At 45.7% G+C, this 25,941-nt stretch overlaps 1 protein-coding gene across 1 annotated transcript; it reads left to right on the top strand.

Moving 5' to 3' along the window:
- The first annotated feature begins 19,969 nt into the window (after positions 1 to 19,969).
- Positions 19,970 to 22,270, top strand: LOC133724468 (ethylene-responsive transcription factor ERF110-like). The gene is made up of 2 exons (XM_062151220.1): positions 19,970 to 20,997; positions 21,435 to 22,270. Exons 1-2 carry the CDS (start codon positions 20,511 to 20,513, stop codon positions 22,121 to 22,123), a joined length of 1,176 nt encoding a protein of 391 aa, XP_062007204.1. The 5' UTR covers positions 19,970 to 20,510; the 3' UTR covers positions 22,124 to 22,270.
- Positions 22,271 to 25,941: the final 3,671 nt, after the last annotated feature.

The following is a 25,941-nucleotide window of genomic DNA, read 5'->3' as shown; positions in this document are numbered from 1 at the left end:
AAAATTGAGTTGGTTTCTATGCGTTTATGTTTTTGTAGATACAAAGGTTTAGAAATTGATTCTTTGTTTGGAAATGGGTTCTTCGTTTGATTGTGATGAGAACAAATCTATAACATGGGGTTTGATATGTAATGGACTTCTTATGTTACTTGCTGATGCAAATTTTCGTGAAAATCCTTTGAAGCTTAGTGAATGTGTTGTGAAGATTAGTTGGTGATGAGGACTTTTGAAGATTAGTGAATGTCTTGTTTAATTACTGAATTAAGAAAAATGTGAATTATGAATGTTTGGGCTTAAAAATACATCTAAAACCAGAAATATGTAACACGAAACCAGAAAATGGGCCTTGAAAATGTCCCAAAATGAGAATTTTTGGGCCTTAAAAATAAACCGAAACCGAAGTTGGCCGACCTGAAATTTTGGCCCAGTCCTTTTTAATTCAGTGGTCGCTTTGGATTTGGGCCCAACCGACTACTTCGGGTTAGAAACGGTTTGGGTCTCAAACCGAATCGACTCATCATATTCCCAGCCCTAAGGTTCATGGTGAACTTCATTTACCCAAGTCAAGTGGCTCAAGACCATGGAGCGCGTTTGCAAAGAGGTTGAAACGCTCACTAAAGTGACTACTTGATTGGGAAGGGATAAGTGAATGCCCTCGCGTTTCTATGGCAAGTCCGGATTCTATCGCGGTTCATGTTGGAGACATGATCTTCATTGGAAGTTCTTAAAGAGTTAAGGGAAACCGTTGAACACTTGAATTCTGAGTTTGAGATGAAGGATCTTGGGAGAACACGATTATGTCTCGGTTTGGAACTTGAGCAACGTGTTGATAGATGCTTAGGCGTTTTGATAAGGTCAAGCCTTCAAGCACCCCCATGATCGTCCGTAGTCTTGATCCTGAAAATGTTCCTCTTCGTCAGAAGGATGATGACGAAGTTGTGCTAGAGGCAAAGGTGCCCTACTTGAGTACAATAGGGGCATTATTGTACTTAGCTCAATGCACAAGATCAGACATCTCATTTGCTGTGAACTTGTTAGCTAGGTATAGCTCTGCGCCAACATGACGTCATTGCATTGGTGTAAAAGATATCTTTCGATACTTGAGATGTACGATTGATATGGGCATGTTCTATGCCTATAGAGAGATGATGGATTTGGACCCATCACACACCAAAAACGCCGCCAACACTGGCCTACGTCCTTTATCCCCATCCCAAAACAACATTGGAGTTTTGGATGGTTTTGCTGATACTGGGTATCTCTCTGACCCACACAATGGTCGTCCCAAAACTGGTTATGTTAATGTCTAAGATTGGGCGGTAGCCTAATCTTGGTTAACGCGGGTCCGATGGGCTGACCGCTACTTGTGGTATTCTCGGAGCTTCCGCTATCTGTCAAATAAAATACAAAGTGGCGTCAGAAGGAGACCGTGCTGGGCGGTCTTCTCTTCTCTGATGCCTAAGTTAGTCAATGTATTTATGTTAACAGAATAACCGTAGGTAAGTAGTAAATGCGTAATTAATGAGGAGAGAGGAGTGAACCTTTTATAGGTGGGGAAGAGGTTGACCTCTTCCTTGTTTTTGATGTGGGACTGACATGCTTCAGTTCCCAGTTTGTAGAGCTTCTGATGATGTTTTGGCGCGGCGCGTCAGCGGTGATCTGGGGGTGAGCCGGGGCTCAGGCGGTAGCCTGCTTGGCTGTGTTTCCGTAGGTCACCCCGTTGGTGGTAGTTGGTACCGCTGGCGGTAGCATGAGCGTGGCTCATTATAGCTAATTATGCTTGGCAAATGCTCATGTAAGTACAAGTCCCCCAAGTCCCCAGTCAAGGAGGGCAATCTTGGTTGGGTTATTGCCTAGCGGTTCGAAGCGTTACTTCTGCTAGACTTGCGACAGTATAATTAGCGTCATTGCGGTTTTAATGGTGGATTTACTTAACGAACGCTTTATACCCTTTCGGGTGGGCCCCTGCTAGGCCCCCCAGGGAGTCCCCCACTCCCCTGCTAAGATGGGCCTCCGTTTGGCCGACATTGTTTGATGAGGGGGATCTGTACTGAACAGAGGGTGTTGGGTAGCGAGCCCAATCTTTGATACCCAAGTGTCGGGGGTCAACGTGCCTGATCAGGGCCGTCGAAGACTGTTGATATGTCCCCTTACTTGGCCCGGAGGGACGTAGCTCGACTGTAACGCCGCGTGGCGGCCGTTGTCAGAATGAGGCGTTGCCTCGGGAATCATCGTTGGCAGAAGTCCCTCCGCTGATAAAAAGTGGTAAGAAGCGTTGCGGGGACCTTCTGGCTTCAAGCTCGGCGAGCGGTGTTAAGCTCGGCGAGCGGTGTTACGCTCAGCGAAGGCTGTTGCAAGATGAAGTGAGACATTCCGCTAGCGGTGTTGCGCCTAGCGGATACTGTCACTTGCAAGATTTAAAGGGAGAAGTTCCGCTAGCGGTGTTGCGCTTAGCGGAGACTCTCGCTTGCCAGATGAAAAGGGAGAAGTTCTGCTAGTGGTGTTGCACTTAGCGGAGACTCTCGCTTGCAAGATGAAAAGGGAGAAGTCCCACTAGCGGTGTTGCGCTTAGCGGAGACTCGCTTGCAAGATGAAAATGGAGAAGTTCCGCTAGAGGTGTTGCGCTTAGCGGAGACTCACTTGCAAGATGAAAATGGAGAAGTTCCGCTAGTGGTGCGCTTAGCGGAGATTGTCTCGACGATTGGTATGTTTGCCCTTTTGACGGTTACTTCGGGTAGACACTTCGTCTGACATCTCCCTACACGTGGCCATCATGCATTGGGTTGGCGTGTGAGTGCACGTCGCCTCAGCACGCCCGTCTATTCGCCATTAATGCGAGTAATTATCGACTTTGTAACCGAGGTGATGCCTCTGTTAATCCGGAGAGGCAGTGCGATCGTGGGGAACGTGTATGGCAGTCGTGTGATGTCATTTTTCAGCTGACGGCCTAGATGTGTTTGATGTTGACATAAAAGATAGGGAAACTCAACAGGGTTTTGACATCTTCTAAACTTCAAACTGAACTCGTCGTCTTCAAGCTTTGTGCTCTGAGAGGTAGGGAGGACGTTCTGCAAATCGCGTGAGTGTTGCCATTTGTGGAGGGAGATTCGTCGAAGCAAAAACGAGCATCTCCAAGCGCACAAGGGTTCCCATATTCCAGGTTGGTAATCCGAGTCCCGTCCCTGTTTCATTGATTCTGGTTTCGGTCAGTTTCTAGTTTTGCTATTTGAAGTGATTTCTGCCCTTTCCCGGTGTATCTGAGGGTCTAGAATGATTTTTGAGGATGGGTTTAGGTGCTTGGCAGAGAGTTGAGGTTTACGAATTTGCTAGATGGTCGAATTTGGGTTTTGAGTGTATATGCATTGTGTTCTTGTTTTGGTGTTTTCTTGGTAACTGTTCTTGATGTTCTTGGATGAAAACTGCTGCCAAGTACTCCTTCAAGCTTTGGAACGCCTCCTCACAATCTGGGGTCCAGTCAATTACCTTCTTGTGGGTCCTCTTTAGACCCTTGAAGAATGGGAGACATCTGTCGGTGAGCCTGGAGATGAACCGAGAAAGGGTGGTCAGTTTGCCCTGTAGGCTCTGAACGTGCACCTTCCATTTCGGGGACTTCATGTTAAGGATGGCTTGCACCTTGTCAGGGTTAGCCTCTATGCCTCGTTTACTGACGATGTATCCCAAGAACTTGCTGGTGGTGACGCCAAAGAAACATTTTTTTTGGTTGAGGCGCATACCATAGGCCAAGAGAATGGCGAATATGATGGGGAGATTTGCCACGTGTCCACTAGCCCTGATGCTCTTGACTAGCATATCGTCCACGTAGACCTCTATTATTTTGCCAAGGTGTTCTGCGAATATGGCATTCATCAACCGCTGGTATGTTGCCCCAGCGTTCTTCAAACCGAAAGGCATGACATTGTAACAGTATAGGCCCTTGTCGGTTATGAAGGTAGTGCATTCCTGGTCACCGGGTTACATCTTGATTTGGTTGTATCCTGAGAAGGCATCCATCATACTGAGCAACTCATGTCCCGCTGTAGCGTCAACCAGTTGGTCGATGCGCGATAGCGGGAAGCTATCCTTGAGGCATGCCTTGTTGAGACCCTTGAAGTCTACACACATCCGCCACTTTCCGTTAGGTTTCTTAACCATGACCAAGTTGGAAATCCACTGAGGATAGTTGACTTGGCGGATTAACCCAATGCCCTAGAGCTTGGCGACTTCCTCCCCTATTGCACGATATTTCTCTTCATCGAAGGCCCTTCGCCGCTGCTTGACCGGATAGAAGGATGGTTTGATGCTCAACTTGTGCGTGATGATCTCAAGGGAGATGCCCGGCATATCACCGTAGGACCATACAAAGACGGCGACGTTGTCTCGTAGAAACTGAGTGAGTTCTGCCGCTTTCTCTGGGGCTAGCTGAGCGCCGATGCGGACCGTCCGCTCAGGGTGCTCGTCGAAGATGCTGATAACCCTCAAGGATGTTTCCGGGTTGACAGGCTCCTTTTTTACATATTTCTCCTCGTCATCCCTTGTAAAAGGGAGAATTTCCGCTAGCGGTGTTGCGCTGAGCGGAGACTTTCGCTTGCAAGAAGAAAATGGAGAAGTTCCGCTAGCGGTGTTGCGCTTAGCGGAGACTCTCGCTTGCAAGAAGAAAAGGAAGAATTTCCACTAGCGGTGTTGCGCTGAGCGGAGACTATCGCTTGCAAGAAGAAAAGGGAGAAGTTCCGCTAGCGGTGTTGCGCTTAGCGGAGACTCTCGCTTGCAAGAAGAAAAGGAAGAATTTCCACTAGCGGTGTTGCACTGAGTGGAGACTTTCGCTTGCAAGAAGAAAAGGGAGAAGTTCAGCTAGCGGTGTTGCGCTTAGCGGAGACTCTCGCTTGCAAGAAGAAAAGGAAGAATTTCCACTAGAGGTGTTGCGCTGAGCGGAGATTTTCGCTTGCAAGAAGAAAAGGGAGAAGTTCCGCTAGCGGTGTTGCGCTTAGCAGAGACTCTCGCTTGCAAGAAGAAATGGAGAATTTCCGCTAGCGGTGTTGCGCTGAGCGGAGACTTTCGCTTGCAAGAAGAAAAGGGAGAAGTTCCGCTAGCGGTGTTGCGCTTAGCGGAGACTCTCGCTTGCAAGAAGAAAAGGAAGAATTTCCGCTAGCGGTGTCGCGCTGAGCGGAGACTCTTGCTTGACGGTTTGTGCACCTTCTTTGTGGACGGTTACTTCGGATAGACGCTTCGTTTGACAACGCTCAACACGTGGCCATTGTGCATTAGGTTAACGTGTGGGATAACGTCTCCTCAGCACGCCCGCATCCTCGCCATTAATGCGAGTAATTATGGATTTTGTAACCGAGGCGACGCCTCGGTTAATCCGGAGAGTAAGTGTGATCGTGGGGCATGTGTACGGCTGTCGTGCGATGTCGTTTTGTAGCGGACAGCCTACATTTGTTTGATGTTGACATAAAAGGGAGGTAAACTGAGTGGTTCAACACTTTGCATCTTGAACCAATGTCGTCGTCTTCAAGCTTTGCTCTGAGATCCAAGAAGAAGATTCTGCGATTCCGTGAAGTTATCAATCCGTGGGGGACGAAAACCTCTTGAAGCGAAGACAAGCACCCTCGAGCACACCAGAGCTTCCATCTCTGAGGTTGGTAGCCTGACTCTCGTCCCTGTTTCATTGGATTTTTTGTTGTTTCTGTCAGTTTCTGGTTTTGTGGTTTCGAAGTGGTTTCTGCCATTTCCTGGTGTATATAAGGGTCTAGGATTGTGTTTGGGGGTGGGTTTTAGGTGTTTGACAGAGGGTTGGGGTTTTTCACCTTGCTAGATGGTCGAATCTGGGTTTTAGTGTGGATGCGTTTTGTTCTTGTTTTGGCATTTTCTGGGTTTTCTGGGAATGGGTGTTCTTGATGTTCTTGGCTGCAATCTGACATAGGCACAGTTTAGATCGTTGTTGAACTAACGTACCTGGGTTTTAGGGTTTGTGATGGCTAGCGTCGTAGAGATCTCGAGCAGTGAGGATTCTGGGTCTGACGTGTCGCTCAGCGTGGCGGATAGGATATTTATTGACTCGTTGCGTCCGTCTGCCCATACAGGAACCTCACTGTCCGAACTGCTAGATATTGAGCCGCTACAGACAATACCTTGGGAGGTAGCAATGGGTCGTGTCGGGCGTCCGGAGAGCTCTAGGGCGGGGGAGCAAGCTGCCGCCCGTAATAGGCGTGAAGAGCGGTTACGAGCAATAGCGCCGCTAGCGGTTCCGCTGGCGGGGGAGAGGATGGCGGGGAGGAGACTGAGTCAGCCTGGGTCCTCCGTGATGGTACCCCAGTGGATGAGGCGGGCGGGCCGATGACTATAGGCGCCGTGAATCGACTAAAGCGGGTGTTTCACCTCCCTGGGGTTGTGAAGTTGCGACCGCCGATAAAGGATGAGAGAGCATTGATTTTGCCAGCGGGGTATGCTGCCGTGCACGAGGCAATCTTCCGCCAGGGGGTGACATTTCCCCTACTGCCAAATCTCCAAATTTTGATTTGCGAGTTCGACCTCGCGTTTGGGCAAATTTTCCCCAACATGTGGCGGTTGCTAATGGCGATGAACTAACTCTGGCGTTTGTCAGGATGTGAAGGGCCAACCGTGGCGGAAGTTCTTCACTTCTACAAGCTTGTGTACGTGAGGCGCCAAGGTTGCAGCGGGCAAGTGAACTTGAGCCGCCGCCAAAGGGTGCCCAAGTTAGTCGAGAATCTGAAGGATTCCATGTCTCCTTGGCGGGGGACCTTCTGCATTGCGACCACGGGATGGGAATATGAAGCGGGGTCGAACGATGGGGTGCCGACATTTAAGATTAAGTCAGAGTTCCAACCTATCCAAGGTTGTGGCTAGCTTCCGCTGGTCGGAGTTGGTAATTTTGCTTATATGATATTTCTTTTCTTTTGTTTTAACCATTGCCTCATTTTTTTTTTGGTGTAACGGGTTTGCGTTTTAACCTGACGTGCGAGGAAGAGTGCCGCGTGGCCAGGATTAGAGGTTGTTGGCAGAATCGCAACCTGCTGGACCTTCGCTTGCTCACCGGGTGGGAGTTGTTGGTCGATCAGCAGTTGACGCGCGCCCTTGGTAAGTAGTCTACGCTGACCTGTGCCGTAGTTCCATTTGTTCCAAGCTAACCGTCGTTGTTCTTGCTTTAGATATACCGCCTGGTAACAAAGCGAGTCGGGACGCGTTTAAGAACGCCATGGACTGCACCGAGATCAATAATTTCCTGGAAAGTATGTACGCCGCCGGGCGGGCGGCGCAGCAATCCATCGTCGACCCCCAGACACTGGCAGTGAGCCAGTCGGAGGTTTCGACGGTGATGCCGATGCCCCATTACTCGCATATAACTCCCGCTGACTAGAGCGTGGAGTCTGTCGAGGGTGGCGAAGGGCAAAGGGCTGCTGGTGGGAGTAGAACCCCTGCTGCTCCTGTGCAGCCGAATGAGAAAGTGCCCGCCAATCGGCGTGGGCCCCAGAAGGAGAGGGTGGCGCCCTCGAAGGAACCAGCTACAATTGCGGGGTTGGAGCCGTAGTTGCCTCTCGGCTAGCCACTGTCGCCGCTGGTGCAACACGGGCTGTTCTGCAATGGAAACGGCGGCAGAATGATGCCGACGAAGAAGAAGAGGGCGACGATGCGGAGGTCATCTGCGTCCGCCAGCAAAAGAGGGCGAGACAGGCCCCGCCGAAGGTGACCGTGGCCGTCGCCGGGGAGGTTCATGCGAGTGGCCTAGATTCATTTGGTGCCTACGCCGAATTCCTGACGGATCCGGAGCGGGAGTTCCTTTTTCACCTCTGTAAGCGGTTGGGGTTTGGCGGGCTGGATAGGACTGTGTGCCAGACCGCTATCCAACAATCACCCTTCAGCTCCGCCTTCGGGCACCTGTCCGTTGGGCTGCATGAGATGTTCCTGGCTGCATCGAGCCAACCCCAGGTTGAGTGGCAGCTGAGGGAGGAGATTAAAGGTCTCCAGAGGGAGTTGGATGAGACCAAGGGTAAGCTGACGGATGTTGAGCGGCGCTTGACCGCGGCAGAGTGCGACGCCCTGGATGCCCGCGGCAAGCTGAATGTCGCCAACGAGCGGGACCTCGAGCGGAACGACCATGTGTCCCAACTGGAGCAAGACATAGCTCTGCTGAAGGATCAACTGGCAGCAAAGGTCAAGAAAATTGAGATCTTTCAGCGGGATTCCGCCGCCAAATCCGCGGAGGTGAAGCGGTTGGAGGGCGAGGTTGCCCAGCGGGAAGCGGAGAGGAGCCGCATGGAGTCCGCCGCCGTGGAGGCATTCAAGCAGTCTGCAGAGTACAAGCAGGCAATGATGGAGGCAGCGAAAGCTGGCGCCACCACCAACCTGGAACTGCTTAATCAGAAGGACGCCATTGACTGGGTCAAGGCGTCCTAGTCTGCTGGGCCGTCAGGGCAGAGGGAATCTCCCGCGAGCTGTGTGGTTCCCACCCAAGCTGAGGGTGTCCGCTCAGGAAGTGGCGAGAGCGATGATAGTCCGGCGGATGACGGTTTGCAGACTCCTCCCCCAACTCAATCAGAAGTCTCCCGTGCAAACTTCATGGCGGCTCACACCCACGCAGATGGCACCATGGTGACGCCAAGCCCTACTGCTCACGGGTCTGACCAAACAAGTCGCCTGGTCGATCGACAGTCGCCAGTGGATGGTTAAGTTGCCGTCGCGCCCATCAATCCCTGAAGATCAGTTCGAGCCCTTGTGGCCCGGCGCTTGTTCACTTCTTTTGTTTTTTGTAATGCCGCTAGGGCTTCTCTGCACCTTGACAATATTTTTGGGCGGGAAGTCCCGACCCTAGATAATGAAACGTAGTTTCTCTGAAATTTTCAAAGTGTGGGCTTGTTTATAATGATTGCATTGCTTGCATGTTGACATACCGCTAGAGTTTTGACTTAGGCTTTTGTCAATCAATCGAAACATTAAAGGAATTAAAATTGTTCCAAGTGCACGATGTAGAGGACGTGGTCCGCCGAATATTGTTGGCGTTGCCAGTTAATTCTTGTGCTAGGACTTGGTGACAATGGTTTGAATAATTCCTCGTTTCATTGATAGCTGACAGATCAGCGTTTACAAAAGCGGGATTGTACCCGTTGGGTAGCTTCCCTTAGCTAAACATAGAACAAAAATTTAGCTAAGTCAAGATGCTCTTGGGTAGCGGCATGACTATTTGTAATAATACTGAAGGTGTTCGGTATTCCAAGGGTGGGTCGTTGTGACACCATCCTTGTCCATTAAGTAGAAGGTGCCAGAGCTAACGACTTCCACAATTTTGTATGGTCCTTCCCAAGTTGGGCGGAGTGCCGTTGGCGGTGGAATGACTTCCTTCATTACCCAGTCCCCCAGTTGGAGGTTCCGGGTTTTGACTCTGGCGTTGTAGAAACGTGATACCAGTTGCTTGTTTTGCAAGTTGTGCAAATGGGCCTTGTGTCGTTTCTCCTCGATGAGGTCCTTGTCGAGGCTGATGACCTCGCCGTTGGTCTCGGGGCAGTAGCCCTCGACCCTAGCGGTAGGCTGGGTGACCTCAATGGGTAGGACGACCTCAGTACCGTACATCATACAGAATGGTGTTTCACCAGTGGCGGAAGTTGGGGTAGTCCTGATGGCCCACAGAACTTCCGGGAGTTTTTCCGCCCATAAACCCTTGGCGTCGTCGAGTTTCTTTTTCAGCAGCTTCTTGATTATCTTGTTTGCTACTTCGACTTGGCCGTTGCTTTGTGGGTGAGCGACAGATGCAAAGCTCATCTTGGTGCCCAGGTTAGCGGTGAAAGATATGAGTTCCTTGTTGTTGAACTGCGTGCCATTGTCTGTGATGATGGTATAGGGGACGCCGTAGCGACAATATATGTTCTTCAAGAGGAAGTGGGTTACCTTGGCGGTAGTTATTGCCGTCAGCGGTTCTGTCTCTATCCACTTGCTGTTGTAGTCTATGGCGACAATGTTGTACTTGAACTGACCTCTGGCAGTCGGAAATTTGCCGAGCAAGTCTAGGCCCCACATGGAGTGAATCCATGGACCAATGATGATTGACAAAGGTTCCGCCGGTGCGTGGGGGAGGTCAGCGTACTGTTGGCATTTGTGGCAAGACCTGGAAACCTTCCTGGCGTCGTCGCCGAGCGTGGGCCAGAAGTAGCCCTGTCGCATTGTGCAGTTGGCCAAAGATCTGGCGCCGGAGTGGTTTCCGCATTCTCCTGCGTGTATCATTTCCAGAACAGCCCTTCCTTTCTCTGAGGTAAGACACCGGAGGTTAGGGTGGGTGAATCCCTGGCGGTACAGCTTGCCATTCTGTATGTTGTAGCGGGTTGCTCTCCTCTTTAGCTGCCTTGCCTCGACCCTGTCGGTGGGCAGTGTTCCATTGCGCTTGTATTCGATGATTTCATCCATCCAGCTGGGATTGACCTCAATGTTGAAAATTTCCGCCAGGGTTTTTGTGATGCTTGGCTTGTCAAGGCATTCCACCCTTGTGTCCGCTGGACTTTGGTGAGGTTGGGCGGTTGCTAGTCTTGCCAGTGAATCAGCCTTGGCGTTCTTTTCCCTGGGGATCTGTGTGATGGTGTGAAATTTGAATTTTTTGAGAAGCGTCTTGACGTACCCCAAGTATGCCGCTAATTACTGGTCCTTGGCCTGGAAGCTGTCATTGACCTGGTTAACGACTAGTTGGGAGTCGCTGAATATGTTGACGCTATCAGCCCCTAAGTCGATGGCGAGAAGTAAGCCTGCAATGAGCGTTTCATACTCTGCCATGTTGTTTGAGGCTGTGAAATTGAATTTTAACGCGTATTCCACGTTTAGTCCCCTTGGTCCTGTTAAGATGACTCCGGCGCCACAGGCTTTGGAGCAATCTGAGCCGTCCACATGGAGGTTCCAGTCTGACTGTTGTGGGGCTGGTTCTTCAGCGGCTACCATTTCTGTGCTGGCCTCTGTCCCTGGGTTGGGTTCATCCTGACGCTCGGTGAGCTCAGCGATGAAATCTGCCACCGCCTGACCTTTCATGGCGGTCCTTGGCTTGTAGTCAATATCAAACTTGCTGAGCTCGATGGCCCACTTGCTAAGGCGCCCGAAGTGCTCAAGGTTCTGCATTACCTGCCTCAGCGGTTGATTTGTTAGGACATGAATTGTGTGGGCCTGGAAGTATTGGCAGAGGCGCCTAGCGGCAACAATGAGTACGAGGGCTAGTTGCTCCTCCAGGGGGTATATCTTGTCTCCGCCCCGTTCATGCCTCTGCCGGCATAGAACACTGGGAGTTCTTCCTGGCGCTCCAGCCAATGGCGCAGCTTACCGCCGACTGGGATACCGCTAGGTAAATGTACAGTACCTCGCCTTGTACAGGAATGGAGAGAAGTGGGACTGCCGCTAGGTATTCTTTCAAGCCCTGGAATGCCACCTCGCAGTCTGGGGTCCATTCAACTTCTTTTTTGTGGGTCCTCTTCAGAACTTTGAAAAATGGGAGGCATTTGTCAGTCAGTCTGGAGATGAACCGAGAGAGGGCGGTTAGCTTTCCCTGTAGACTCTGAACGTGCACCTTGTACTCTAGGGTTGTCATGTTAAGGATGGCCTGCACCTTGTCAGGGTTGGCCTCGATGCCTCGTTCGCTGACGATATAGCCCAGAAATTTGCTGGTGGTGACGCCAAAGAAGCATTTTTCTGGGTTGAAGCGCATTCCATAGGCCAAGAGAATTGCGAATATGATGCGGAGGTTTGCCACGTGTCCGCTGGCCTTGATGCTTTTGACTAACATGTCGTCCACGTAGACCTCAATTATTTTGCCGAGGTGCTCAGCGAACATGGCGTTCATCAACCGCTGATACGTTGCCCCAGCGTTCTTCAAACCGAAAGGCATGACATTTTAGCAGTATAGGCCCTTGTCGGTTGTGAAGGTGGTGCATTCTTGGTCGCCAAGGTGCATCTTGATCTAATTATAGCCGGAGAAGGCGTCCATCATGCAGAGTAGCTCGTGTCCAGCGGTTGCATCGACCAGTTGATCAATGCGGGGTAGCGGGAAACTATCCTTGGGACATGCCTTGTTGAGGCCTTTGAAGTCGACACACATCCGCCACTTGCCGCTAGGTTTCTTGACCATGACTAAGTTGGAAATCCACTGAGGATAATTGACTTGGCGGATGAATCCAATTCCCTGGAGCTTGGCGACTTCCTCCCCTATTGCACGATATCTCTCCTCGTCAAAGGCCCTTCGCCGCTGCTTGACCGGATAGAAGGATGGCTTTATGCTCAGCTTGTGCGTGATGATTTCAAGGGAGATACCAGGCATATCAGCGTAGGACCATGCAAAGACAACGACGTTGTCACGTAGAAACTGAGTGAGCTATGCCGCTATATCTGGGGCTAGCTGAGCGCCTATGCAGACTGTCCGCTCAGGATGGTCGTCAGAGATGCTGATAACCTTCAATGACGTCACGGGGTTGACAGGCTCCTTCTTTACATATTTCGCCTCGTCATCCCTAGGGTCCTCAAAGATATTTGGTGCTGGTGCATGGCTTCCTACCGTTAGGATCTCATGGCGGCGCGTTGACCGTGACACAGTTGTTGAATAACACTCTTGTGCCAATTGCTGACTTCCTTTCACACAGCCTGTCCCGTTGGGAGTAGGGAACTTCATGAGAAGCATGTACCCGGCTATGATGCACTTTAGTTTGTTGAGCGCTAGTCGACCGATGATGGCATTGTATGAGCTGAAGCAATCGACAACGATGAACTCTGTATGTATTTCCGCTGTGCATGGGCTTGTGTCAATGACCAGGCTCATGTAGTTAGAACCAAGCGGTTGTGTGACGTCGCCGGAGAAGTTGAGCAGCGACTCATGATCTTGGAGCAATTTTCTATTTCGCTGGAGCTGGTTGTAGCAACCATTGAAGATGACATTGACAGCGGAGCCGCTGTCAAAGAGGACCCTGACCATTTGTCGAGCATGGCGTCGATCAAGAATGGATCATCGTGGGGTAGCCGTACTCCGTACTCTTCTTCCTCCGAGAAGGTGATGGGTTCCCAACCAGATCGTGGGAGCTTAGCGGATCTCTCATAGCGAATGTTGCAAACTTCCTTAGGGTGGTTAGCACGTACGTAGTGCTTTTTTGCTCTATGAGACATGTTGGTGATTGGAGCGCCACCGTCGATGGTGTTGATGCGACGCATGGGCTCGATACTGGCGACCACAGGTGGCGGCTAATGTACCTTGAACTGCTCCAACTTACCATCGCGGTACAAAGTCTCAATTGCCGTTTTGAGAGCGTTGCAGTTGTTGGTGTTGTGACCGCTGTCCTCGTGGTACTTGCACCACTTGCCAGTGTTTCTTGGTTTTCCCACTCTTGGGTACTTTCTTGGGGGTGGCGGTGGGATCTGATCTTTGCACTGGTCGTATATGTCTTCATACGAGGCCGTGAGGACTGTGAACACTGCGTACCGTTGGGAGGACTCCGTCTGTTTGTTACGGTTGTCCTCCTGGGATGAGCGATTACCCTTGTGGTAATGCTAGTCCTTCTGCCGCTTACTCTGGTAGTTGCCATGTTGCCACTCTCTCTTCTTATCAGTTGGCGGCGTAGCAGGGGCTTTGTTAGCGGTCTCCTGATGGCTGGAGGAAGGCTGAGTGGCCTTTGCCGGTGTTGGCGGAGGCGGTGGGGTTTCTCCATATGTAATGAACTCTGCTTGTGCATGGATGACGGCCTCGCCCATGACGTAGTCATACGCAGCATTTGGATGGTTATAATTGAGATGATAGAGGAATGGTCCATTCAGGAGTCCTTGCTTGAAGGCTGCCAGCGCCATTGTTTTGTCAAGATCTCGGCACTGAGATGTCGCCACTCGCCACCTGGTGACGAATGACTTCAATGTTTCCTCTTCACCCTGTTTGATGGTGAACAACTGACTTGTGTTGTGGTGTCCGCCGGCCAATAGGATGAACCGAGAGAGGAAAGCATTTGATAGTGCGTGGAATGAGTCGATTGATCCTGGCGGACACTCAAAGAACCAACTCATTGCCTCGCTATCCAGCTTTTCGCTGAATAAGTGGCAGAAGGTGGCGTCATCGCCCTTGTTGTTGGTGACTTTTTTGAAGGTGTCCATATGGACAAAGGGGTCAGTCATGCCGCTGTAATGTGACATCTTTGATGTCTTCTCATGTGCCTGCCGGATGGCATGCAGAATCCTAGCAGTGAATGGTCCTGGCCTGGACGCAAAGAGTGGATTTGGAATTGGCGCTGGGGCGCCTGCCTCCGCCCGGATTAGCCTTTGCTCTAGTTGTTGCATCCTTTCTAGGATTAGGGTGGTTGTGTCGCCAGTGAGCCTCGCCTAGAGGTTTCGCTGTGTCGGCTCCCGCCTGGGGACAGGTATATTGCCCTCGGTTCTAGCCCTGATTGCCGAGCGGTTAGTGTGTGGTTGTGACTCCGCCTCCTGCTCCAACATTAGTCGGGGTAGGGGAGGTGGTCCCATTCCCAGTAGTTCTGGTGGGTTCAGCGGTACATGCATCTGTATGGTTGGAACGAGTACCAATCTGCCAGTGTTGGGTCGACTGTGTCTGGTGCTCCGCGATTGCTCGCTCTACACTAGGTTAGCGTTTGCTTCCAGCGCCTTCTTCAGCTCGTCAAATCTTGACATCAGCGTGGCCACCTGCTTTTGGGTCTCGGCCTTTTCTCTGCGCTCCTGCTCGCGCTCCTTGTTTGCCTTGTGGAGGTCCGCCAGTGCCAGCTCATACATAGCGGCAAGGTCCTGCACCGGTGGGCGACTGCCACTCGGCCGAGCCTCCGCTGTAGTTTGAGTTGGCGGGACCTGGGGAGTAATCTGGGGTTCCACGCTGGGGTTGACCGGTGTGTTGAATAGTGCCTGGTTAATGTTAATCGCTGGGTTAACGTTAGTCGTTGGGTTGGTGGGATGGGGGTTGGCGGATTGATCGGCCTGCTCCTCAGCGTTTGCCTCGCTACCGTTAGTCATGGTGGATGTTGTGGTGGGATGACCTTTTGTTCAAGGATTCCCACAGACGGCGCCAATGTTAATGTTTAAAGTTCAGCGGTAGCTAAACCTTGATTAACGCTGGTCCGATGGGCGGACTGCTACTTGCAATATGATCGGTACTCCTACTACCTATCAAGTGAAATACAAAGAGGCGTCAAAGGGAGACCGCGCTGAGCGGTCTTCTCTCCTCCGATGCCTAAGTTAGTCAATGTATTTATGTTGACAACGTAACAACAGGTAAGTAGTAAATGTGTAATTAATGAGGAGAGATGAGAGAACTTTTTATAGGTTGGGAAGAGGCTGACCTCTTCCTTGTTTTCGTGTGGGACTGATATGCTTCAGTTCCCAGTTTCTGGAGCTTCTGATGCTATCTTGGTGCAGCGCGTAACGGCGCGTCAACGGTGATCTGGGGGTGAGCCGGGGCTCAGGCGGTAGCCTGCTTGGCTGTGTTTCCGTAGGTCACACAGTTGGTGGTAGTTGGTACCGCTGACGGTAGCATGAGCGTGGCTCATTCTAGCTAATTATGCTTGGCAAATGCTCATGTAAGTACAGTGTGTGTCTATGAAACTATGAATGATTGGATGCAGATTTCTGTGAAATGTGTGTGTCTAACAAAAGTATGAATGCAGGTTTAAGGTTTCTGTTTTGTGCATGAATGCAAGTTTTTTTTTTTTGAAAAAAAAGTATGAATGATTGAATGCAGGTTTCCGTTTTCTATATGAATGCATGGTTTCTATTTTGAAAAAAAAAAAGTATGAATGCAGGTTTCTGTTTTGTGCATGAATGCAGGTTTCTGTTTTGAAAAAAAAAGTATGAATGATTGAATGCAGGTTTCTGTTTTGTGTATGAATGCATGGTTTCTATTTTGAATAAAGAAAAGTATGAATGCAGGGTTTTGTTTTGTGCTTGAATGCATGATTGAGGTCTTGTGAATGCAGGTTCAGTTACTAGTGTGTTGTGAAAGAATTGAAAAGTGTGTTCATATTTAATGCAGGTTGCTGTTTTGAAAAAAACAAAAAGTACGAATGATTGAATGCAGGTTTCTGTATTGTGTAACAATGCCTCTTTTATGATTGAAAAAAAAAAGTATGAATGCAAGTTTCTGTTTTGTGCATGAATGCATGATTGAGGTCTTGTGAATGCAGGTTCAGTTACTAGTGTGTTGTGAAAGAATTGAAAAGTGTGTTCATATTGAATGCAGGAAACTTAGATTGTTTGCTAGGAGGGTTGTTCATAATGAATATTGAATGCAGGAAACGAGGGTTATTCATAATGATATTGCATTATTGCTTGCGTCTTGATTTCAAGTCTGTGGAAATATTGAAGTTGGAGATCTGCTTGCTGCCTTGGAGATCTGCCTGCTGCCTTGCTGCATTCCAACTTCAAGATTCAAATCATGAATTTAACTTATTCGCTTAATGTCTTTTCTGTTTTTCATCTAGGCTTGCAAACTTTCAGTACTTTCACTACTTTGGAAGTTTGGATAATTGGATCTGTTGGTTAATTGTAACTTTGCAATTTGTTAAGTTTGAACTTTGATGTTTGAAATGGCTGTAACTTAAAAGTGAACAAATTTGTATTTCTAATGTCTTTGCACTTTGAAAGTTTTTATGCAGCCACTTATTTGTGTCATTTAGAAACGGTTCCAAGCAGCAAGAACAGGTTCTTAAGGAACCGAAAATAGGCAGGAACCGAACCGTTTAGAGTTGGTTCGGTTCGAAAACGGTTCCAACAAATTTGTTACCAAAACCGAACCGATTATGAGAGTTATGTTTGCTTCTCGGTTCCACACCTTTTGCACACGGATTGACCCAATCCCAGGCCTAACTTGCAATCGTGAGAGTCCTGGAGTCGCAGAGGTAGGAAGAGGTGAGGTGTTAAGGGAGAAAACGAAGGACAAAAGTGAAAGTTTGATGACAAAAATTACTATAGGAGGTCTGAATACTAAACATACTAATATGGGACAAAAATTACTATAGGAGGTCTGAATACTAAACATACTAATATGGGACAAAAATTACTAGAGGAGGTCTAAACACTCATAATGCAATCATATGAACACTTGAAGTTAGTTGAATGTCAACCCGTTAATAAAACAAATGCGGTATATATGTAGGTCATTAAAGAGTTTGAGGGGTGACTTTTAAACCCACCCGTTCATTAATCGTATTTTAGCGGCTTGACCCGCAAATAGCCCTTTTCTAAACAAAAGAATTCAACACCTCATATCGTGTATGAATTTCAAGTCATGTTAGACCTATAAATCAGAAAGAATTAACCTGCTGAAAAAAATAAACAAATATCATGGACAGTGGTGTGTCCATTATTTAACTGCAAATTATGATAAGTACTTACAAAGTATGGAACATTTTTTTTTTTTTTTGGTGATGGAAAGATTTTTATTCAAACAAGAACAATATTATAAACAAAAGACCCAAAACGGGCCAAAATAAAAACCAACAAACAACAACAAACAAAACCAAATAGCCCTACAATCTTCAGCCGCAGTGCAGATCTAACAGGAGAGAGATGACGTAGTGACGTCGCCGCCACCAGCCAAGCCCAAAGGTGACACAGAAACGTCACCAGATCTGCCGACGAAGACTTGGAGTCCAACCAAAACAATCCCGTGCAAGTACAGCAGCATAGAACCCATCGAAATATCTCCATAACCCAAATCTCTAAACCATACAAAACATCCTCAGAAACAAAGACAGTAACCAAAGCAGAAGAAAAAAAGAAAAAGAGATAAGGAGAAGGAGATTGATCCGCAGAGGGATCAAAGGGACAGACGGCCAAAGACCGTGCAGACCCTTGTTGCACTACCGTATTCAAAGGGTTTACGCGCAGGGACGGGAAAAACCCGTTAAAACAGACAATCCAAACAACGCCGACGACAGAGCTCCGATGGACCAAGGAGCAATCGGTGAAGTGGAGTCCGATGGGTGAGGAGGATGTGCATCTTAACCATGATGAATCAGAGATTTGAGACAAAGAGAGATGGGTATGCTGAAAATTAAAGATTAGGAATGGTTGGAAAAGGGAATCTGGGAAGGACAGGAAAGCAAAGACAAAAGGGAAAGCATACTTGCCACCACCGGGGCAGCAGGGAGCTACCACGAGAAGGGTAGGGATAAGCCTCGCGAAGAGGGAAAATATCTCCCCCAACTTTCAAGCCAAAGATCCAGATCAGAGAGATCTAGATCTAGCAAGAAAGGGGGGGGGGGAGGAGGGGGAAAGCTGGAAGCTGGGTTGGCTAGAGAGAAGCAGGAGTTTCTCTCACTAGAAAACGCGTTGGACAATAACTTAAAAAAAAGTATGGAACATTCAAGTCTTCAACTTAAACTTAAAAAAAAAATAAAAAATAAAAAAAATAAAATAAAAAATTAAATAACCCAGTCGACGTTGTTTGTGAGAGATAAAGAAGTGTTCTAATTCGTGAGAGGCAAGGAAGTGTTGTTCTAATTCTCTCCACATTAATAAATGCAATGGCATCTATTATCCGGCCGTACATTTAACTGTAAGAACTAAGACCTAGGTTTCCCATTTGGGGCATGCTGCATGCATCCCACGCTTTTCACTTTCTCCTTGTCTGGTGCTGCAAAATCTTGTAATGAAAAGGCTCCAATCTGGGTGCGTGCATTCAAACCCTCACCCACCTCACCCACTTTCCAATCCCATCGCTCCTTTTCAATTTCCTCCATTCCAAAACCAAAACCAAAACCAAAACCAAAAACCGCGTCAACCTTATCCTTCTCCTCCTCTCCTCGACACAAGTACATGCAAATCAATAAAATCAAAAGTAACAACCTCCCCCAGAACTAGTTCTCTCTATCTTTCTCTCTCATTGTGGGGCCCACAAAATAATGTCGTAGAAGATATCGAATGCTTGATGGTGATGTACACATTAATTGACTGAAGTCAACGTTGACCGGGTTGGATTGGAGGGCGTGGGGGACCAAGGGGGGATGTGATCAACACCGTCGTTCTGTCCTTTTTGGGTCATGCCGGATTTTGGAGTGTTCGCGTCGACAAAGATAGGTCGGCAGAGCCAAACCGAACTTCTCTACTCCTCCTATCGCTACAAGCCTAGAACCTGCAGTAGTGATGATGATGATGATGATCACCACAAAAAAAAACAGAGATGGAGGATGCCCACTAAATATTCTCTATAACAAAAGACCGTGTCAAACCTATCATACCGAACAAATTAGTCAACATCACTGTGAGGAGGTGGAGAGTTGGTTTTGAACGACAATAGAAGGTCCGGAAGCTTTTAGTTACTTTGCGAGTTTGTCAACCCAAGTGCGAGTCGCAAAGTAAATCTAGAACACTGCAACAACTTGTGTATCGGACACAACAGTCTCATTTCAAGTGTGTCTAACTGTCAATTAATTTATGCACCAAAAAAAAAAAACTGTCAATTAATTCATTTTTTAATCATGCGTAGCTGTTGGCGAGTTTGCGGATGTAATGACTCTTTCTTTCTTTTAGAACAAGGAGGCAGATAACTTCACCCAAGTGGTAGGGAGTCGGAAATTAGCTAGATTAGGATTAGTATTTGGTTTAATACAACTAATTATTGAGTAGGACCCTCGGAGAGCAAGAATGAAAGATAAATCATTCTCTTATCCTTCATACGTACTTATTTAAGACATGTCAAGATAGACTTGTATTTGACTTGTATTTGCAGACTATATTGAAGATATATAGAATATCTTTCCTCAAAAAAAAATTATATATAAATTTATGTTTTTCTTGTGTGAAAAAGTACATATAAATAAATGTATTTTTATTTTTTACAGCTAAACTACAACAAAATTTCAATTATACACACATGTATAACACACACTGCATTCCTTACACACTTAGAGGAGCCAGATCGCTACATAACTAATCTGCTTCCCACAAGATTTTCACAGCTACACATCAAAAATACGGCTGGCTCTTCATGTCGGCCCTTGTTCCTCAACACCGACTCATTAAATTCTGGTCGTCATGTTTTTTTGGTTCTCTGCAACTAAATCACAATTATTTTGCACGTTCACACTTCACACATCTCATCGACTCCCTTATGACATAATTAATTCCTATCCAATCCAATGTATCCTTATAATATCCCCATGGATTCTCTTTCCTTTCTTAGCTCAATGGTTACCTACCTCATCATCTCTCAATTCACACACAAGCGAATTTCCCCCAACCATTTCGATGCAACAAAAATAAGAAGAAGACTATATTTTAATTCGACGAATTGCTTCGTCCTGAATTAAGGTTCTGACAGCCCAGCAACAGGGACCGACCGATGTCAATTCAACGTACACTCCCATGGCGGCGTTAAACTAATCCCATCTATTCCACCACCTCCACAACTTGGTGTGTTGCATATATATTTCTACGCCGGTTCAAACCCAAACTTGTTGCAGCTACCTACTGGGGCCTGGTCGTGTTTCGACTACGTACGTAAATTAATAACCCTAGGTTGAAGTCTTAGTACTCCACCGTTTTTCGTTGTGAAATATATGTGTTTTCTAAAGGTGGCGAATCCGAGCAGAGACAGAGACGACGAGCGCGCCGCCGCGGCGGGGCAAGGAAATGAGACTGAGCAAACTCATGAACAGAGAGACCTTATCGAAGAGTGGCTGCTATTTGAGCCCCTGCTTTTTTCTCAGCAACAACGACGTGGTGGTGGTGGTGGTAGTGGTGTTGGTGGAATATTAGCTTCGTCGTCAATGCTGTTGCGATTGGATAGGGAGAGGGAGATGTCGGCAATGGTTTCGGCTCTGACGCAAGTGTTGACAGGAGAGGAGCAGACTAGGTTTGATGTGGTTAACGATTCGGATTCGCCGGCGGGGAATGGTTTGTGCGGTGGCGTTGGGAGTAAGAGAGGAAGAGAAGAGGAAGGAGGTGGTGGTGGACAGAATATGTCTGAGTCGGTTTCAAGTCTTTGCAGAACATTTGGTGATTTTCCACAACAGGGCTCACCTTCATCCTCCTCTGTTTTTCCAGGTTATTATTATTATTATTTTTTTTGGTGTCATTTTTTACTGGTAATTTTTCACGTAATTATCTAGTTCTAGTTGTTGATGGAAAGAAAAATCGTGCACGCATTCAATTGCTTCAAGATGAAGTTGGTACTTTGAATAGTCCAAATTTAGGAAGATGTTCTTCTCGTCTTGGCTCGCAAGATTGACGGAAAAATACATTAAAATTTTAAAACTAAATAGGCATGTATCGTAGAATTATCCAAATAAATATCCGTAGCTAAGAGTGTAATTCCTGACTAGTCTAAAGTTTTCTTTCAACGAAAATGACATAGTTGCATAAAGCTAGTGATCTACCATTGTATTTGAAACCTATATAGGATAAATTAAAGAAAAGAGGTTATAACATTTCTAAGCACGTTCTAACAACTGTTTTGACATTTGTTCTGATGAATTCCATAGAAAACTCGATCACAAGAACTCGAAGGACTACTAGCACTACCCCACCTATACAAACAGCATATGAATATAGTGCACCTCAATTATCAGAACAACCAATAAGGAGAAAATACAGAGGAGTGAGGCAGAGGCCATGGGGAAAATGGGCAGCTGAGATCAGAGACCCGTTCAAGGCTGCCAGAGTCTGGCTAGGCACATTCGACACAGCAGAAGCCGCAGCACAAGCCTACGACACGGCCGCCCTGCGCTTCCGAGGTAACAAGGCCAAACTCAACTTCCCGGAAAACGTCAGACTCCGATCACTACCATCATCAGCTGCAGAAAATCCAATGACGACCCAACCTACAGTTTCGGGTTCTTCGAATGCCCTCCTGTCTATTCCTACATCCACCGAACCTATTGTTCACTCCCAAGCATCTGCTTCATTCCAACAACAACGGCCTATGAGTCTTTATGATCAGATGGTTTTGTTATCTTCGTCTTCATCTCCATCAGCTACTTCTTCTACACTCGCCTCCTCTGTTTCCTCTGCTTCTTCTTCGCCGCCACCGCCTGCCTTTTCGTCACTTTTTAGTGCTCAGGCAACGTCACCGGTTCAGCTCAGACAAGCTACCGGTGATCAGAGTGGCGGAGCTGATTTTTCAGTGCAGCAGCAATGGTCAACGAGCTCCGGTCATTACAGTACTTCCTAGATTATCGATTTTATCATTTTTTTTTTTAGCTTCTTTCTTTTTTCCATTAAACTTGACATTTTTTTCTGTTGTGAAATCCGTTCTCGTTAGTTGCTGTATCATTTCCTTAGCTCGCCCTACTCATAAATAAAATTTTATTTTGTATTCTATCCCTAGTCAGGGGAATTCCGACACGATCCGATAACACGACTCGAAACCCACACGAAATAAAGCGGGTTGAACCCGCACGATTAAAAAGCGGGTCAGCTGTGGGTCAACCCGCGATGACCCATTTAATAAATGGGTCAGCCACGGGTCAACCTACCAACACGAAGTGAACCCATATAACCTGATTATGCTATACTTTTTTTTTGAAATTTTGGACATTAGGAGTATTTGATCATAGGATTAGACAATTTGAAATATTTTACTTTATTATTATTATATTTAATTATTTATAAATTGTATATAATTATTTATATTTTTCGTCTTGTGAAGTTTCTAGTGAATTTAATCAATTTATTCATTTTTTTAGTTAAATGGGTCGCATTGTTAACCCTTAAATGAGTCATTTTGTCTAACACGACACGACCTATTTATTAAATGGGTTAAGCGGGTTGGAAACGGGTAACCCATTTAATAAATAAGTTGGGTTTGAGTTTTAATTTTTGACACGATTATTAAATGGGTTGGGTTTGAGTTTGTATCTTGTGACACGACAAATACATTGACCCTACACAACTCATTGACAGCCCTACGTAGTCTTATTCATTTCCTTTTGACCAACTATTGGAAAATCTATACTAATTAAGGTTACTAGGTAGTTAGTTGTGTGCGGTGATCATCTAAAGATCTTTGACTTGGGGCTGCTGTCCCTTTAGGGACATATCCAATAAAAAATTTGACTTGGGGTTGCTAATTCAAGTTTGATATAGTTGTGGAAAAATTTTATAATATGTTGACATATGACATATATATTATTATCATTTTTATATTTTAATTATTTAATGGATAATTTATTTTACTCTAATGAGGATTTTATTTACCTATATATTGACGGTGAGTAGAATAAATTTGGGGCTAGGCTAACTCATGTATAAAACAATGTGATGCCATGTTTTTGATGAGTATGCATGTTTTGAATCCTTTAGCTACTTTACTTTAATACTTTCTTACATGTGTTTTTGGATTTGTCACCTAGAAGCATGTTGTAGGAATTAATGAAATCGGAAACTTAAGCTTGACAATCTTTTGTAACCGAGAAGCATGTGTAGCTAATAGGGTGGTGGTCTAGCTTATTCTTACGGGAAGAACTAGATTGCTTGGGTTCCTTACCTTAAAATTAATGCTTGGTACCATGAGTTTAAGAGTCGAGAGGCCTTAGGCTTTACGGCATCAAAGCCCTTTTATGTTTTAGCGAATGTAAATGGGACTAAGGTCGTGTGATCTAACTTTGCTGTAGCAACATGGTTAGGTTATATGATTAGTTGGTATCTTGGTTTCTCTAGCGAAAACCGAGGGGGAATTTATCAAAGCATGTTGTTATTAGAAAATGGGTTACATTATATGCATGAGGGAGACTAGATGCAAAAACATATGCTCCTATTTATCTCATTGATCAAAGTCTCTATTTTATTTTATTTTATTTTTATTAGCTTAGTTTATTTTTGTGCAACTTAGTTTACTTTATATAAATTAAAATCAACCAAACCGTTCACTACCACAATTGTAAATACCATCCTCATGATTTTTAGCTTCCAAAGGGCTAAGGTTGTGAATTTGTAAAGAGGTAGACTTTACATGCTTTTTCTAGGTTTCTTTTCACGGTGATCTAGTTAGGGTAGAGTTACTCAATCCCTTGGGTACGATACTCTCACTTTCCTTTTACTAAAACTTGACTTCTTATACTTGGGAGTAGGACACATCATACACAAATTTACACATATCTTTCTACTCAATGATGTCCCCAACAAGTTTTTGTCGTTCATTGATTTAATCGAGTTCGATGCCTTAAACTGAACAGTTAATATGTGAATATGTGATTGAAAAGTGATCAAAATATGGAAATACAGACCTCCTTAGATCAAACGTGAACAGTTCGTGTTCACAATTGTAAATTACAGTTTTGGATGCCTTAACGATCATCAATTTGGCTGAAAATGAAAATACAAGGATGAAACGTTTTTCTGGAAAACGGGGATTGCAAGCTATGGATTAATCCTTACTAGGCAGCAGAAACCAAAATTAATAAACATAACACCAGATTTTGGTCACGCAATGAAAACCTCAAATATGAGATTAAAAACACTGCGGGGCTCTTACTCTTGAGAACCCAAAATAAGAATTAACTTATGATGAAGGATATGTTCTTTACAAACTTGAATAGCACTAGCTCGGCTACAATGATTAGACAAAAACTAATCCAAAGTTTGTCTTCTGTCTCAAACTCCTTCTTCACTTGAACGATCACCAAATATCGCTCTTCTTTCTTCACAGCTCCTCCACTGATCTCAAGAGAAGTTATGCATATGAACCAATGATCAAAAACACTTAAAACATGGACCAAGTGTTTTGACTCCTGTGAAGACTCAATTACAAGCAAGCATGCAAGACACCTAACAATATTCTTGCGTTTCCAAGAGACCTTCTTCTGACCATGTATCTTTGTGTATATATGATTGACCAATGGCCAAGACTCAATAATCCAAGATTCTACCCTAATTAGACTTTTATTAGGAAAGAACTTTTACTCCAAGATATCCACCAAATCTTAAAAATAATCAATTATAAAATCTACAAATCCTAAAATGCCTAGGACTTAAAAACCATGATTTTATCAATCAGAAAGAAATCTTTTAAAAACGTAATTACATAAAACCCAAAACCTACTTTCCAAAATCAGACTCCAAAAAGAAACTGACTACTAACTCGGGGATTGCAACACACGTTGCAATCCCATGCATATGCAGATGCATTTACCTGTGATTCTCCGAGATCAGTAAAGGGACTTTGAGTTTTGTATGGAAATGCCAATACGACATGTACAAGAATTGTACCTACAAAAAATTTGCAAAACTGAATGGTTAAGATGTGAATATGTGATCGAAAAGTAGTCAAAATATTGAAATTCGTTCATTAGCTAAGGAACGGACCTCCTTAGCATAGAAGGCCTATATATATATATAATGCAAAACAGAAAGTATCAAACTAAAGCCAGATAATTTACAAAAGCTTTCTCACACCAGTAATAACTAATAAGACGTCACTTTTTTATGTATGGACAACGTCAAAAAGAGTCATTTTTACTTTTCAACAATTTTATCCGTGGTAGGACCCTGTTTGTAAAATCAATCAAAAACAGAATTTATTATTTGCTTTTTATAATGGCGCTTCAAAACCTTCAATCTTTGCCAAAAAAAAAAGACCTTCAATCTTTAAACGACACAAATTTCCATTTCCTAACCAACTAGAAAATAAACGGTTGGTTACACTAAGTAAACTGATCAAGTTGAAATGAAGCAAGTTCATTTTGCCAAAGACATGTTGAAATGCTTCTGTAGTAAAGTATGAGTTGAAATGATAGTTGAGAGCAACTCCAACAGCTTCTTCATATTTTGATTTTTATTTTATTTTAGGGAAAAATGAGTTTTTTTCGCTCCAACAGATTTTCTAAAACTATCCCTATTTTAAGGATAGTGAGGAAAGAGAAAACAAAATTTCCTAAATTTACAGCAATCTCCAAAATTTTGAGGAAGAATTATGAAGATTTTAGAGATTTTGCTGTAAAATAAGGAATCTGTTAGAATTGGAGAAGAAAAATTGCTTAAAGCTTTAACTTT

The sequence above is a fragment of the Rosa rugosa genome, chromosome 1 (genome assembly GCF_958449725.1).
Source record: "Rosa rugosa chromosome 1, drRosRugo1.1, whole genome shotgun sequence".
Classification (NCBI taxonomy): Eukaryota; Viridiplantae; Streptophyta; class Magnoliopsida; order Rosales; family Rosaceae; genus Rosa; species Rosa rugosa.
This window is presented reverse-complemented; position numbering and strand designations above follow the sequence as displayed.